This window comes from Xiphias gladius, chromosome 11 (assembly GCF_016859285.1).
Source record: "Xiphias gladius isolate SHS-SW01 ecotype Sanya breed wild chromosome 11, ASM1685928v1, whole genome shotgun sequence".
In the NCBI taxonomy this organism is placed as follows: Eukaryota; Metazoa; Chordata; class Actinopteri; order Istiophoriformes; family Xiphiidae; genus Xiphias; species Xiphias gladius.
The window spans coordinates 18,942,380-18,959,538 of record NC_053410.1 but is presented as its reverse complement, the minus strand read 5'-3'; the positions used below and the strand labels follow the sequence as shown (position 1 = coordinate 18,959,538).

General features: G+C 41.4%; 1 protein-coding gene across 1 annotated transcript; it reads right to left on the bottom strand.

The window, feature by feature from the left end:
- Positions 1 to 309: 309 nt before the first annotated feature.
- On the bottom strand, positions 310 to 5,846 carry LOC120796796 (opsin-5-like). Its single transcript, XM_040139868.1, has 6 exons — positions 5,708 to 5,846; positions 4,576 to 4,781; positions 2,376 to 2,475; positions 1,272 to 1,376; positions 948 to 1,171; positions 310 to 780 (listed from the first exon to the last, which is right to left on the bottom strand). Exons 1-6 carry the CDS (start codon positions 5,844 to 5,846, stop codon positions 310 to 312), a joined length of 1,245 nt encoding a protein of 414 aa, XP_039995802.1.
- Between the last annotated feature and the right edge of the window lie 11,313 nt (positions 5,847 to 17,159).

The following is a 17,159-nucleotide window of genomic DNA, read 5'->3' as shown; positions in this document are numbered from 1 at the left end:
GCAGGGGGGATGGCAGAATACTGTGCCATCACATGCCTCAGCTGAGTTGAGGACATTTCAGGATTCATGCTTCACATTGCTCTACTATACTACTATATGTAACTATATGTTGCCATTACTAATTTGGAATGATTGATCGCAAAAACGTTGGAAATGAAAACTCTTGTCAACAGCTGTCAAACAGAAAATAATTTATTAACACAGGTTACACATATAGTTCATTAACGTGGGTAAGACCAAAAAATACAAAAATACTTTCAATCTCCCCTTGTAATTCAAGTATTGGCTCAAGTCAAATGGGACCAGTCTTCAGAGCCTGTCACACCAGTACTCGGAAGTTTCTATGTGTGAGGGCACATTAATGTGGAAGATCTCCTGTGTGTCAGATGGAGGAGTCTGTGGAGGGCTGTTGACGCCTGAGTCGGTGTCAGGACTGGATGGTTTCAGCTCTCCCGCTGCACATTTCTCCTCCAGCTTCTGGACAGGAAGTGATGCAGGTGGGGGTGGGGCCTCTGCCTTGAGTTTGATGTTTTTAAAGTGTTGCAGATGCACCACCTCCCTGCGCTCTCGTGTGCACGGCAGCAGCACAGAGACGTCATTGCGGAATTTGGAGCTCATGCCGAAGTAGATGAGCGGGTTGTAGAAGCTGGCAGACTTGGCAAAGAGACGGGTGACGATGCTGGTTGTGCTTGGCACGTGGAAGCCCCAGGCTGACCACATAGACACCACTGCGTATGGCGACCAGGCCACGATGAAAGCTGTGCAGATAACAATGGAAATCTAAGGAGGTACATGAGGGAACAATTGTTAGAAGTGGCATTATGTGGGACGAGGTTTTACTAGGAGGGCACTTTAAAGTAGAGCTTTAAAGAGTCTCATTTTACATTTGTAATTAAAGCATTCCAATAAAAATCTCTGAAATAAACTTTTTTCTCCTAGTCGCCTACCCTTGTGACATCTCTCTCCACCTTCCTTTGGCGGGAAGTGAGGAAACCATCAGCTGACATGGCATTAGTGCTTTTCACTGTGTTGATAATGGAGACGTAGGAGAAGAGCATGATCATCACAGGGATGAAAAAGCAGAAGATCAGGATGGAGATGATGTAGGACTTGTAGATGGTGGAGTAATTGGCTTTGGACCAGTCCACCTCACAGGTGCCATAACCTCGATCTAAAGAACATAAGACACAGAGGTCAGATCAAGGCTTTAAATTAAAAAATAAAGTCGTATCCTCCTTTTTTTTCTATTAGGTTGGTGTGTGAGAATAGACCTGTGTAGCTGCCCCAGCCCAGCAGTGGCGCAACAGACCAAAACAGCGCTCCAGTCCAAATGCAGATCAGTGATACAACGATGGTGTTCATGCAGATGCAGTAAGCTGCGAAAACATACAACATGTATCTTGAATACAATATAAGATTCCCATATTCGTGAAACAGTTGCTCGATTGTGTGCAGCTTGAAAAGGTTAAATGTTATGACTTTTGCAAACACGGGACAGAAAAAGTGAGAGCCACTTAAAGATCCAGCATTCTTGACTTCTTACGAATGTCAAGATTGTGACATTTATTGAACAATGAGGTCTTTTCTTATATTAACAGCCTTTGCAAACATCTGTGACTGAAAAGAACCTCTATTGACAAAGCACACATAGCTTTGTATTCAGGGGATGAAAAAAAAATCAGTCAGTATGCTCTATTTCCAAGTGCTTGCACATCTTGTGTCAATAAACCATACAGTAAGTGCAGTGCAATTTCCAAAGGAAGAATGACAATATACAATGCATTTGTTTCTACGGGTTACTAGATGCATTTCTTTATATTGCGGCTTACCTGCACAGGTTTACCTGCAAGTTTTACTGGCCTTAATTTATTTAATTTGGACCTAAAACCACACTGCATTTTTGGATTTCTTTATCCAGATCAATATCTGTTACCACCTGCAGTAGTTGCAGCCCTGTTCAAGCACATAGCACCGTTGATGATATCCCACATGTACCACCGATGTTCATAGTTTAACCACCAATGTAACAAGAAAACCCACACACAGGTTTATGTAGCCTGTGTTTTGTGAAAAACCACAAATATGGCAAAAACTCTTATCCCACACTGACAAGAGAGGCAGTTGCTCAACCTAATTTCCATATAATTAAGACATTCTTAAGCATCAGTTGGACTCCAAAATAGAAAATGTCACCTCAAATTAACTTAATGACTTGTTGGAGAAATGTAAATGAAATTGCTGGAGACAAGTGGTAGTTATTTCCACATCAGAAGTCGGTAATAAGGTTTCATTAGAACTGAGAAACACACTTTTCAGTCAGATAAGAACTGCTGGAATGTGAGGAAGGCAGAAACACCAATCTGAAGTTTTCCGACCTTTGTTTGGGTGGCACCCCTTTATGTATCTGGTGACACTGATAACGGTCAAGGTGTTGATGCTTGCAAGGCCGAAGAGCAGTGTGAAGAAGCCATCTACCTGGAGGCAGACAGAGAAAGGGGTTGGTGAATCATGACATGACATCCTTTAAATGTCTTTGAGTTTTCATTGAAGCCTCAGGGTGCGTATCCCTTGCCTGCCTAATTGTTCCAGACCTTTGTCTGTTGAGTTTGTTTTGCTTTGGACTTTATCAGATAGAGACGCTACAGCTGGAGAGCTCTTCCTGCCTTTTGGCCAATATTTTCCAGACCCAGAGCATTTCCTTTTGATGTGTGCTGCAGGCTTTTAAACTTCCAGGATCAGCATTGGGAAATTAAAATGGAAACTTTCACTAAAGCCGTTAATAGATTTGGCCTTGATTTCCAGAAAAAATCTGGGGGAGCAGAAGTTGATTGGCTGCCTAATACATTAAACCATGAAGCTTTTTAGCATTCAGTTCATTGTGTGGGAAGACAATCTTTTAATCAGAGCTCTTCTTAAAGGGAATTATGCTACTGTGTTTCAGTCTGGCTCCAACTGTGTGACACCTGGCTCCCTGCTGTGCCATTTCCAGGTGACACGGATCAGTTAAGGTCTCTCACTGATTACTTTCCTGATCTTCCTTAGTCCTAATCCTATTACTGTCTGTCATCACATTTTTTTCAGCCTCACATTTGGCAGATTACTGGACTGCCAACGTCTAGACCATTAGGATTTTAATTCAGCACTAGTCTACTGTACATTTTCTGCTTTCATAAGAATTGAGGACCAGGTGCAAAAAGACGATTGCCTCTTGAAAGTATGTGATTTGATCCCCCCAGCTCGCCTTGCAGAATAGTGTTTAACCTCTGCCTCCGGCTCACAAGATAAGATGTGAATTTTAGATCCGAGTATCAGAAAAGTACTGGCTTCAAATCATAGTATTTTTATAGAACTTGTACACTGGTTTGACAGTTCTTTCTCTCTCTTCCCCTTTGCAACATCAAAGGGTCTCGTAAGGCTCTATCATATTCAATAGCATCCTGTCCCATAGGGTGCATAACACTGGGATCTGGCCCAGCTTGCAACTGTTCATGTCCCATCATGCTCCATGGAGTAATCTGCTAATGCTTCTCACATGCCTGTCTCCTTCAAAATCCTGTTCTTTCCCTCCTCTGTTTCTGTCAGTTCTCACTTTTCCCTCATATATTTCAGACGCTCCCTCTCTCAGCCCACTTCTCTCAGAGGAAGGTGAAATGAGAGGGATGTACTGCTATCCCAATATTTCTCCCTCAGATGAAAACCTGAGATTGGATGTCTGAGAGATGAGATCATCTCGGGGGCTGTACGGAAGCCTAAGGGCAGCAGAGCTCCATTTACAGCATCTTGCCCACTCAGAGTTTGGGGTTTACACTTCTGAGACGGAAAGTGTTTTAGTTACACCAGCTTGTTTTCGTATGATTCCTCAGAGAGTTCACTCACTGCAGCACGGATAACTCGGTTTCCACCACAGCTAGCCTTGAGCAAGGAAAATACCCCGAAAGAATTCCTAGCTAAAGTATGACAACTATTTCATTTCTAGCTGAAGCTGTGAGAGGACAAAAAGATAGAAATGAGCGGTAAATTTTTAGAAACTACACACAACAGCTCATCTTCTAATTCAATTCAGATTACTTATCGTAATTCAGCAACATAAGAGCAAGTGATTCATTTATGCAACAAATATCCACCCCGCAGCTCTTTCCCTGTTTGGTTGTTGACAGGTGCCACGGTGCTAGTTTCTCCCATTTAAAGGCCTCCACAGTGGTAATCTTATTACAGATTTAACCTCCAGCCCACATGGCTACCAGCATAATCCTTTGCCCATACGCGCACACATTCACACGCATACTCAATTTACTGTAAGACTTCCACAGATTCTTTTAATGTACTTCAGCAGTCGGCATTGGCCAAAGAGAGCAGATGTATACACACATTTTTGCCCCTCAGCACAGTCATCACTTTCAAGTCATTTCAAACCAACATTACTGGGATTTGACTAATTATTGATTCTGCGAATTACACCACAATTTTAAGATTTGGAAATTTGATAGGATATATAGAAAAATTTTAAAAAGTAAACAAATAGCTCTTTTAAATGAAATTCTTTTAAATCAAGTAATGTCTTGGTATGGCTTTTACCTGGCAGGTCCAGATCCAGGTGATCAAATATCCGTCATCCTTGAAGATATTGAAAATTTCTAGGATCCCTCTGGAGTAGCCGAATACTGAGATACTGGCATCAGAGATGGCAAGATTTAAAGTGAGGAAATCTGTTGGCTGAAGTGAGGCCCGTTGTCTGTACAGGACAAACATCACTAAACTGTTTCCAAACCAGGATAGCCATCCTACAGAGAGACAAATATACAGTATATTCAGTGAATATTCAGTGAGACACATATTTTTATATAGCAATAGAATGAAAAAGTATGTTAGAGTAGAGAAGATTAGAATAGAGTATAGCAGAGCAGAGGTGAGTAGAGTGAAGTAGAGTAGCATAGAGAAGAGAAGAGAAGAGCATAGTAAAGTAGAGTAGAAAAGAGTGTTATAAGGCATTGGATTGCACTGTTCCTGGTTCCTGACCTCTGTCATTGTGTTAGCTGCTAAACTACTAGAAAAAAAAGTAATAATAATAGAACAGAGACTGAAATAGTGGACAGAGTAGAGGGAGTTCAGAGTTAAATCATTTTTCTCTGGGGTTAGATAGTATCAGCGAAAAGCCAAGAGAATCCCTTGTCCTTCTATAACTCAGTCTCTGTGTTACCCAAATTCCCTCGACTGCATTAGTTGAGGTGGACCGACAGAGAAGCAGTGGCACCAACACAAACCAAACTGGCTGTGTGAGCGGTGGACTGGCCTTTGGAAACAGGAGGAACAACAGTTGTTTTTGTTGTTGACACTTAAATAATGTGTGACTCTTTCTTGCTTGAATTTGGCCAAAGGGATTTAAATGACAAAACCATTTCTGAGGGTGTATATTTTCTGCACTACAGAGTTATGGAAGTCAGACCAAGTGTGAAAATAAGAGGAATTTTGTCAGTAGTACCCATACAGTATGCCGTTTCATAGACATTAATCCAGGGTGCTTTTCACTAGTACAATGGATATGGTTGTGACATGGGCATTCTCAGTGGGAATTCAGCCATTGCTCCTGAAATCACCATGCTGTACTACAATATTTCCACTACAAAGCATACACAAAGTATAAAAAATGAGACACTGCAACCTTACATTTCAAGTTTAATTATACTCCAGTATGTGATGGTTGACTTACCCAACACTAACAGGTAGACTCCAATGATGGTCTCTCCTTGTTCGGACAGAGGAGGGTCTGTATGCAGAGTACTGAGGTTATTATTCCTCCATGGAATATTCACTACCTTCGGAGGAAAATTCTTCAACATTATTTCCATGGCCTCAGTTTCAAGACCAAGGCATGAATCCTTGCTGTCCTCAACAGTAGCTCTGCTCTTTTCTGCTCTCAGTAGACAGTACTGTGTTACACCAGTAGGGATGACCAGTCAGTTCATTTTAAATCCAGCTTAGACACAGTCACTAATACCTAACCACTCACTGTCAAAATGATTGCAGCTGTAATCCTATCTATTTCTTACCTACTAAGCAGATAGAGAATTTGGGTGGAAGTCCTAGCCAACATGGAAATATCTAGGGAGCTAATGGAAATCATTTTTGGTGGGGTTTCATTTAGCTTAAATTAATTAGAGTCCTACGACTCCTCTAACATTAAGACACCATAAGGCCCTCAGTGGAGTCCAAAACTACACCGATGCTGAAAAGTTTATCCAATTACAAGCTGCCCATTCTACAATTGCTGATATACTCTATGTTAATGACTCATTTTCCTGCTGCACGTTTCTAAGAGTATTTTATGAGAATGCAATCCTGTTTAGCTGCCAACTCGGAAGTTGGATGTTGAACTATTCCACCAAGACATCAACACAGCAGAAGGATTAAAGTTATGCAGTATGTCCCACTTTAAGCCAAATCCATTTCGTAACATTATGAGGATCTTAAAGCTGAAAAAAACATTGATTAAAACACTCTTTGCAATTAAGCCATTCACTCCTAAGTGCACAGTCATTTGTGGCATATGAAATGTCCAAATTTGTTAAGACTCCACAGAGTTATTGTACTCGGTCAAAAATAGTCTGGCACATAAATCCAGAGAGAGAGCCAGGCTAGCGGTTTCCCCCTGTTTCGAGTCTTCCAGCCTAGCTAAGCTAATTGGCTGCTGGCTGTAGATTCATTTATACCATATAGACATGAGAGTGGCATCAATCTTCTCGTCTAACTCTCTGCAAGAAAGCAAATAAGTGTATTTCCCAAAATATCTATTCCAAACATGACTAATACTGTGTATTCAAATACACACCCTACACACCAACATAAGGAAACATCTTGTCACTTTATATTGTCTGATTATGGAAGTTGTGTGTCACAGTGTGGCTGAGCAACCTGTACATTAAATGGTCTGGCAACAATTTACGTCATCCTAGCCAAAAAAAACCCCTTTTTACTTTGAACTTGTCTCCTGCACCTCCTCTCCAGGGGCATGTTCTACTTTTCAATAATCACTTCCATTTAGAAAAGGTCATGCAGGTGATGACTTTAGTCCTGCCAGCGTGACTGCACCTAGCTAAAATGTGGAGCTCATTCATCTAAATGTACACTGAGGCCAGAAGTATCATATAAAGTATAATTAAGTTACTGTGAGCTAATGTATGTACTGACAAATTCTCTATGACTCTATGTCAGTGCGAGAGCATCTGGCACTTTTAGAGCGTCTCAGATTGACAGTAGAGCACTCAGAAACAAAGAAGGCAAACTAAGCCAGAGGAGAGTTGTGAGTATTATGGGAACACATATTGGTGCAATTTTATTATTGATTAAAATCCTTTTGTTCTATGTAAATTTGCACTTGCACAAACCTCCCTCCTCCACCCTTCTCCTCTTCACAGTGAGCTTCTCTGTGGCAACACACGTACCAAAGAGGTAACCTGAACCACCCCCCTCAGTCTGTGTTTAGATCACAGTGTGCACCTTGTTTGCCTCTTCTGGCCGCCACAGAGCGGCTCTGCTGGCCCTCAGGATGTGGAGGGAAGGGTTGCTCCTGCTGCCAGATGCCTTGGTGCTTCCGAGTCCTCCTCATCAAGCCCTTTCTTTCAGCCTCCGAAAGCCAGTCTGTAGAGAGAGAGACGAAGCTGAGGGAAAAGTGAACCCCTGACCTCAACTGTCACCCGTCCAGCAGCAAACACTGAACCCAGTCATCGCTCACCCCCACCTTCACCCGGAGACGCCACACAACACAGGTTCAGCTCTGCAGTGAGCCCTGTGTGTGCAGGCCAAGGTGACACCGAGGTTTTCTGATGCATCTGCGGTATGAGTCTTCTGGTTAAAGTGGATAATGTGATAACAGTTGTGGGAAGCATCATGCAGTAACCTCACCGTACAACGAAGCCAGATGTTAAGGTGTCAGTCTTCACTGCATGACAAGTTTTATTGTGTCTGATGCAAAGTCATGGCATTATTGTCAATGTAATTTTCATGAATGGTCTTACACTTACATTAGTTAGGCATGTCATTCTCTCAAAGAGAGAGTTAGGAGATTAGACTGTCTGGCAGTAAGAAAGCAGTGCCTGTCGTGCCGTCAGTGTTGAGCTGAGATTACGAGGGGGCTGAATCTAAGTGGTCAAAGGCCAAGGAAGAACCCTCATTCAGCAGGCGCTAAAGACAACAAAAAAAAAATCTGTGACTGTTAACAGCAGACTTGCAATCAGTCTCTAGTCATCCAGACATTAACGCTACATTTTGGTGAAAATGCAGCCTCGCACATTTTTACATTGTGAGGTTTGCTAAGCCAAGCACAAAGCAGTGGCATGTACTGCACACTCTACAACGCTCAGGTGTCAGCACGCTACAGGAAGACATCAAGATTAGCTAAACTCTCGCCTGTATGCTTTGGCACATGTGTGTGTGAAGCTGGGCGATCACAGTGCAGCCACAGTAGGCCACTGTATCATTAGGCTTATGATGATTACTCTCTCTCTCTCTCTCTCTCTCTCTCTCTCTCTCTCTCTCTCTGTCGAGCGAAGCCCGGGATGTGAGGTTAAAAGCTCACAATTTTCCAAATGGAAAATCACAGACACAGATACTATTATGGAGGTGTGTGTTAAAGGCTAGAAGCTGTCTGAGGGCAACAAAGCCTCTCTTCACAGAGGATATACACCAGGTCAAGAGACCAATACAGGATCTGCTTAAAAAAGGTCTACACACTTTCTCTCTCCCTGTCACTAAACGAGAGGCACAGGGACCAATTGTATGAAGGCTCCACACAGTATGGAGGTAAATGGCTTGCCTGTCATTTTTTGGGTCAATCCGTGCATGATTTTAGTTAAGTACGTCTTTCACAGCTATACATTTTTCTATACTTCCTTGTAGTTCACAGCTATTTAAAGACACAAAATCTTGGCCAACATAGTCTACAGTTGTCTATAGGAAATCTGAGTCTTTGGCCAAGGAGGTTTTTCAGAATCTGGCCTTTTATATGTTGTCTCTAAAATGGCTGGTTGACTTTAGCAACATGCCCATCAACTAATTGCTCATTTTCAGAAGCAGGACAGCTGATTTCAAGGAACATCCAGCTGGCCCACAGGTGAACATGGCATAGGTTTAGTAACAAATCCCTATAAACAACCTCTGCCTGCCTACAACATGTTTACACCTCCTTCTCAAAGGGTTTGAATCTCTTAGGGCTCAGTTCACAGAAGTGAGGACAACTTTTCATGTTACTGTGTGAGCTTGATGATACATTGTTGCACATAAGAACTATACAGGAAAAGTCTACATTCCTGTGAACTGATGAGTCTGCTGATATAATTTGGATGAGATATGAGATGGATATTAAAAATGATGTGTCAGGTAAGACCCGGACAGTGTGATAACCCCACTCCATGGATTTATAGTGCAGCGCTTAGATTTGTGAAATGCTGCTTGGCTTCTGAAATCCTTCAGTGAAGCCCACAGTTCATGAAGTGACCTTACCACAGGTACAAAGACTTAACTGTTTTTCCTGTTCCGTCTCGCACCAAAACAGTTCGACAAGGCAAGCCTGCAGCCCCACAGATTGTTGCTTAAAATATAATTATTTAAAAACAAGTGCAAGGTGTTACAGAGCTTTGGTTTTTCTGTCCAGTAGAGCTTTATGAAATTGCTCACAGGAAAAGAACACTTTGTATTACTGGTCTTATCTGCAACTATTATATTCAGGAGAAAGGGGGTCTACTGTTGTTTGAAACATTTTTTGGATACCAAAAAAATACCTTATAATAGACCCCATAGGAGAAGAAGATGAATGGTTCAGTATGCACTTAAAAGCAAGTGAACACAGGGTCTGTGTCGAGCAATGTGGATTGGTTTTGTGGCCCAAGATCTTTGGCTCTGAACCACATGCAAACATTTATTTGGGCACTGGGTCCAATTTACAAATGTCTCCTCCAGAGTCTGTTCGTTTAAGCAGGTAACTTATGTAAGTACTACTCATTTAGGGTTGAATACATGCCTTTCCCGAAGGGGTCTGAACATCAGGCTTGACATGGGGTGATGTTTTCCCAAAATATGGATGCGGAAATGTAAAATCCGCAAATAAACTCTACATCCTGTTGGGATTTGGACACAATCGGATGCAGAGAACATGAATCTTTTCCAAAGGCAAACTAAAGCACACACTCAGACCTTCAGAGATTTCCAAGGGTCTTTAAATTGATACCCTTGCTGCCTGGCCAACTGCTTGATGTCTGACAGCCTGTGGCTTTTGCTTCCACTGAAGCTTACCTGGAGTAGCTGGCAGCCTTGAAGCACTGGCACAGTGGCGAGAGTACGGATAGCTCTTTTGCTCCAGCCTCCTTGGTCTGAGTGAAAGGTTTGTGCTCTGACACTGGACCATGGCTACTATCCTCAGGGCTCTCAGGGAATGAGGAGATTAGTGACCTAGCTCTTCTCCTCAGAAGAGCTAGGTCACTAATCTCAAGGGAAGTCCACCTGTCCCCCAACCTGATGTGTTGTAACACATGGGCGTTTCTGTCGATGATGGAAAGGAGTAAAAAAGCTTGAAACTGTCAGTCAGGATAAAAGTCACATCAAACAAGCATTTCAAATCTCCTTAAAAAAGCGTGACCCCGTTAACGACATAGATGTTCTCTGCTGTCCTGATGGCCTTTCGGGGTTGGGGAGGTGACCCGTGTGTGACAGGAGGTTAGTGGGCCACGCCATTATCCTCTCTCTCAGCAAAAACTTGTTATCCTTAAAAATGACACCCTCGCTACAACTGATGACCCATCACACATGCCTGTTACGGCCTAATTAAGAGGAAAGAAGACAACTTTCAAACTGACCTGCTGCCTGCTGGGTGAATGTGGCCCCATCAAGGCCCCATTTAAAGCCTTTGGTTATCAATTACGGAATTTGAGATGTAGCTCCAAATGTTTAGAGGATGTAGAACATTATAGAAATGTGAATGCACTACACCAACTGAATCACCCCACTTATGTTGCTGGAAAGGCCATTAATTTATACATTGTGCTTATTCACATTTGGGGTCACAGAGTACTGGAGTATATCTCTGCATGCTTTAGATGGAAGGCAGCTACTCGTTAATACAGTTTTGTTACTACTCAAAGGCAAAACTACAGGTAATTTAAGGGAATAGTTCAACATTTTGGGAAAATCGCTTATTCACTTTCTTTCTGAGAGTTAGTTGAGAAGATTGACAACACTGATTTGTCTGTATGGTAAATGTGAAGCTACGGCCAGCAGCCGGTTAGCTTAGCTTAACATAAAGACTGGAAAAAGAGTAAAACAGCTAGCTTAATGACTTATAACATGTTAATTTGTGAATTTAAGAGGTGCTGGTTTTTTGATCTTCTGAGAAACTCAGGCTAGCTTTTCCCCCCCTGTTTCCAGTCTTTATGCTAAGCTAAGCTAACTAGGCTTCATATTTACCATACAGACATGAGAATAGTATTAGTCTTCTCATCAAAGTGGCGGCACGGAAGCGAATAAGCATTTTTCCCAAAATGTCAGACTATTCTTTAGAAGTGTTCATCTTACCTTGCATGTTTTACACATCTAGAAGCAAATGTAAATCAGGACATCCAAATCAGGAAGCCATTGTGTTACATGATGGAAAACCCAATACATTTTGCCTTCTGTTTATTGATTTCACAAAGCTCCACTGATCCCTGTGGAGAAAATAGGTCAATGCAGTGACACAGATAAATAGTAGAGGAATACAAACCAGTGCAGAACATGTGGATTCATGCAACAAGTTTACAGCACAAGCTGTTCACACTGAAATTGTAATTATGGATTGCAAATCATGTAGAATGTACAGTACTTAGGAGATCTAGTACAGTATTAGACATGAAAAATGTGTTTAAACATGCAGACACACTTTGTAAGTTGGTATACAAAGGTGTATTTTTCTTGTTGTTATCAGATTACTTTTCATTCCTTAATAGAGTATGTACTTGCTCATGGTGATACGGTATGTCCAGAAATATGCACAGGTCAGGTGCATAAAGATAGGTAATAAATGCACATGATGTACAGAGATTTACAGATGCCTAGAGGTACATGGTGGATGTATGGAAACAAGTCTTTTCAGCTACATTCTCCAACTCAATTCTATTTGTGAAGTTTCAACCTTCTATGAACTGGTCTTGCTAAAAAGAAGTACTTTCCTGACCACCTGGACAACATACCAGACGGTCTGTATAGTGACTCACTCAAGCGTTCAACACCCAGCTGTAAAACACCTGGCAAAATCTGGGCTTTCACTTAAAATACCAGCCACATGGTATTGTATGTTAACAGTGTGTGTGTGTGTGTGTGTGTGTGTGTGTGTGTGTGTGTGTGTGTGTGTGTGTGTGTGTTTGATGGAACAGCTGAGCCAATTGAACAAACAGATACTGTTCTGATCTCCCTTAACTCAATTAAAATCTGTCTAACCATTTCTCTTTGCAGTCTGTTTTGTAATAGTTAAAATTTACCCCCCTCATTAATTAGGAAAGAAACAGTAAAAATCTGACCAGTCATATATCTGAGATATGATGTGATGAAAGGAGAGTCAGGAAAGATACAATAAATTTGATCATCCTTTGAGGATCCTTGTGGCGTGTGTCCCATAAATAATGCTTCCTGATGTCACATCACACCAGTTATTAATCTAATCACAGTCAGTTACTTAATCTCTTCCTTTCTCCCAGCATTGCAAACATTAAAGAGTACTAGCAGCATGCTAACAGCTTGAGCGCAAATAGAGGCAAAGTAGCTGCAGCAGCTTCTGTAACCTGCAATAACTGCATTTTGGCCACTTACTGAGAAACACGATCGACTCCGTCTGGAGTTGTGTTTCTGGAAATCTGGTGAATATTCAGTCTCTTTTTTTTTTGGACTCAACCATCTCCTGAGGGAAATATCTGGCTCTTTAGCTGCTAAATGCTCCACTATGTTCACCAGTTACATGCAAACTGTGTCTGCTGTATTGTGCTGAGCAGGTAGTGTAGAGTGGGTTTTTAAACTTTTTCGCTGCCTGCTTACGGCCAAAAACGAAGCTATGAGAGCAGTGAAAGTGAACCAACATGGTAAAGTTGGGGGTCAGACAGCTAAACAATGAGCTGCAAGACTCATTGTTTAGCCAGCTGCAGATTCAGGTGAGAATTCTCTGTATGTTCATGACTAAGAGAGACCCAATTGACACTTTCACATTGTTGTCAGTGTTCTGAATATCCTCATAATCACGGAAAACAGCCACATGTGACACAAGTGTTCATCATGGCTATGCAACATGACGCCAATATCAGTAATACCCCAGGTTACTTCACACTTTACTCTAATTAAACAGTGATTTACACAGGATGCTGCAGTGGTTCACATTAAACTTTATAACCCTTGGTGCTTTGCTACCCTACGATATCTCAAAATCACCATCTAAGTCATCTAATAATCACTGCAGTCATTTACTTGCTCAGGTTTTCTTCTCGTTCAATATGTGGCCATTTCTCAAATGGCAACACTTTGAAAGTAATTTCCAGATGCAGCTTTTCTTGTGACTCAGCGCTCATACATTTCTCCTCAGTGACATCTACAGTATGTGTAAGTTCAGTTTTCTTCTTGACATATGCAGTGCAGCAAAGTTCAGGTTCGGTTCAAGTTTCAGGTCTCAGAAAATCACCGTGTAAGCTGATGTGATAGATTTCCAAAACACCATCCTCAGAGTGACCCACTTCCCCTTCCCACCCCACCCAGCAGACACTTCATGGTCCTGTGGATAAAGAGACCTCTGTTTTACAGGTCATGTGACAGAGGTCAGGGTCATTCTCAATCATTCTCCTTGACTGAGTGCTCCTAGACAACAAGTACAGTTTCAAGGCCCAGGCCACATCTCAGCCTGATCCAGCAGTAAGATTTTCTATTATGACAGCCATTCCTGTTAATTGAAGTTTTTCAAATCATTGTTGCCAGAAATATAAATATGTTTGCATGTAAAAGTCATGGATTTTGACCGTAAGGGAATCTTCTTAATCACTTCAGGGTACTCTACAGAGCAAAAAAGGGAAACAAGATACCACAAAGTAAAGATCTACAAAATACCACAATGTGTGATGTGTGTGTGTTATGTTGTGAGTAGTGCTGTGAGAGCCTGTGAGATGCTGTAGGACACAGAGATGAAAGAGCTCCAGGCCTGGTCCTGGGCGTGTGGCCAAGAAAGTCTGCTTTGAAACATCCTGATTAAACTAAACCTCTCCATAGGCTCATTTCACCAGGACATCTTTGATAGATTTTGATGTCTTACAAAAATGGACTGTCATTTGCGATCAAATGCTTGAGAACAAGATAAACAGACATCTACCAGCGTTCCAGAAAATCTAGCTTCTATCAGAGGGAATGCACAATGTTAAAAGTCTGAGCTTCTACGCAGACGTTTTTTAGTCTAGGGTTTTGTTGATATTAATTTTCACCAAAGTTGTATTACATGTCACATTTCACATCTATAAATATGTTACCTAAGTACAGTATGTTTCATCCAAATCGCTGAAAGAGGCTTACAGAGTCCTTGTCAACATGTTTAGATCTGCAAACCTGTGACTCTGCAAACTGCTTCAGTCCTTTCTGGTCGATTGCTAATACCAAGGCAGGAATGTGCATTTTAACTGTGTGCTTAACTCTCTCAATACCTGCCAAAGCAAATCATATTCAAAAGGCCTACATTTAATTGCTTTCATCTTTGTGCATACCTATGCATACCTATTCCACTACATACGCATGTTTTGTGATCCTGAATTTATAGACTTGGAAAATCATTAGCAAGATGCTATCAAGAAGAAGAACTAATTTGCTGATTTATAGTATTCTCTCTGTCAACTCAGTCAATTTGCTGTGATCAGGTTCAGTTTTTAACCATGCTAGGTGCGTGGCTCTAGGGACGGCAACATCAGTTGGTTTGTCTGATACTGCGGTCCTGACTGACAACTACTGACTCAACAACTATTGACTATTGATTGACATGAGGTTTTATTAACGCATTCATGGTCCCCAGAGCATGAGTCTTACTGACTTTTGGTAATGCCCCGATTTTACCATCATTACATTCTTGGTTTTCAGTGAAATACCTTGACATCTAATAGATGGATTGCCATGAAATTTTGTAGAGGTGTTCAAGATTCCTACAAGATAAATTCTAATGACTTTGGTGATCCTCTGACTTTTTATTTAGCGCCATCATCTGGTCCAACTTTGAATTTGTCCAATATTTTGATTTATGAACAAATACCTGCAATAACGACATATCTGTTAACCTCAGCTTTACTTTGTGTTTAGAGTTCATTAGCGAATGTTAGTAGGCTAACAAGCTAACTCGGATGGTGAACATGGTAAGCATTACCATGTTAGCACTGTTATTGTGAGCATGTCATCATGCTGATATTATCACTGAGCTTAAAACAAGTGGTGTAGCCTAAAAGAGCTGCTAGCATGGATGTAGATTCTTAGTCTAGTTTAAGTGTAGTTTATGACTCAGATACATTTAGTCACCTGATCTGGCCTTTAGTGCTTTAAGTGCACGTAGCATAAAAAGGTGATAATTTAGGACTTTATGCACTGTCCTGTGTGAGTTCACCAAAAGTGCAGCCGCTCAAGGTCATCATCACGGTCAGGTGAAGACATTTGCAAAGTGAGTATAATATATGACTACCATCAGCTATAACATAATATAGAATATGATAATAATCAGATTACATTTTTTTAAGTATTAGATTTAATCCTGGGCTCTAAGGGCAGGGTTCACACTATCCAAGTGGTGTGAGATGGGAATGGGGTAGTTGTCTGCACAGTGAACCTGACCGGGGTCAGAGGTGGAGCCGAACACCTCTCCTGTCCTCACATGAATGACCCGAGGGAAGGGCAACAAAGCGATAAAAAGGGGAGGACAAGGGGAGAGGGAAAGCAAAATGACAGACAGACAGAGCATTATTCTTGCAAAAATGCTCAGTCCTCACTGCACTTTCACTTTTCATCAAGTGTTTTGGCTGCACATGAGTTGAAGGAATGCACCGCGGGGCAGCCTACAGCTCACCCTGACAGTGCACTGTTCCCCTCAGCAGCGTCTCCTCACCCCTCCCTGTGTCAAACCCACGTCCCAACATGTCCGTCTCAGTCCAAATTCAATATGTATCCTAAGCATTATCTGGGGAGGATATTTGCCCAATCAAAGGAAAGACATCACTGTTTTCCTCCATTAAATACATGGATGTTGCCTTATTTAGCTTTTACACTAACCCATTTCTGATGTTTTGTCTAGAGGGCCATCCAGATGTGAGACTGAAAACAGACCTTTTTAGAGATGTGCTGACAAGCTGAATCGACTGATGTCAAGTCTAATACATCTGCAAGAAGTCAAAGGCAAGGGTTTGGTTCCTGATCTCCTCACAGAGGTTACTGAGATTAATGGCTTTGCAGGTCATGTGCGGGCATGACAGAGAGTTCGCTCCCCTCTGTCCACCTTTGTCTTTTACAGCTTTGTGGCTGCGGGCTGCAGTGGGAGAGAAAATACATGAGCTTAACTTGGTTTATTTCAAGGCAAGCAGACATAAGATAAATCCACTCTAAGAGTATTTTTTAAACAAAACACTTATCCAAAATCCCCCATGGGCTCAAAAAATCCTTAACATCTGTTGATCAATCCTTTACAAACATGCCACAACATTTTTAAAAATGTTGCAAACAAACAAGCTGTTTCCTTTCTACATCTTTTGAAAAAGTTGCTGGTCTCCAGAATTAGATAGTAAGACCAGCTATTACTTGTCTTACCACAGACTTATTTCTTTGCTAGAGTGAAATTTTAACAGACAGTTAGGTGGTTACTGTAAACTCTTTCCACGAATGCAAAAGCAAAAACAGCAAAAACAAACATCGCCTTGGGGCTCCTGATGTGCCAAAAGCATATACACTACTCTCATTTTAGCTCTACTACATTACATCTTGAACTGTGGATGGCATACTTTCACAGTTGTTATTTTTGTTACATTGTTTTAAACAATTCCCACTGCTTATATGTGTCATATCTGACAATAATTTTGATTTAAAATTGTGTAGCGTTACCTGAAAGTACCAGGTAAAAACAAATGTTTAATGATAAATTTTTATTTGAA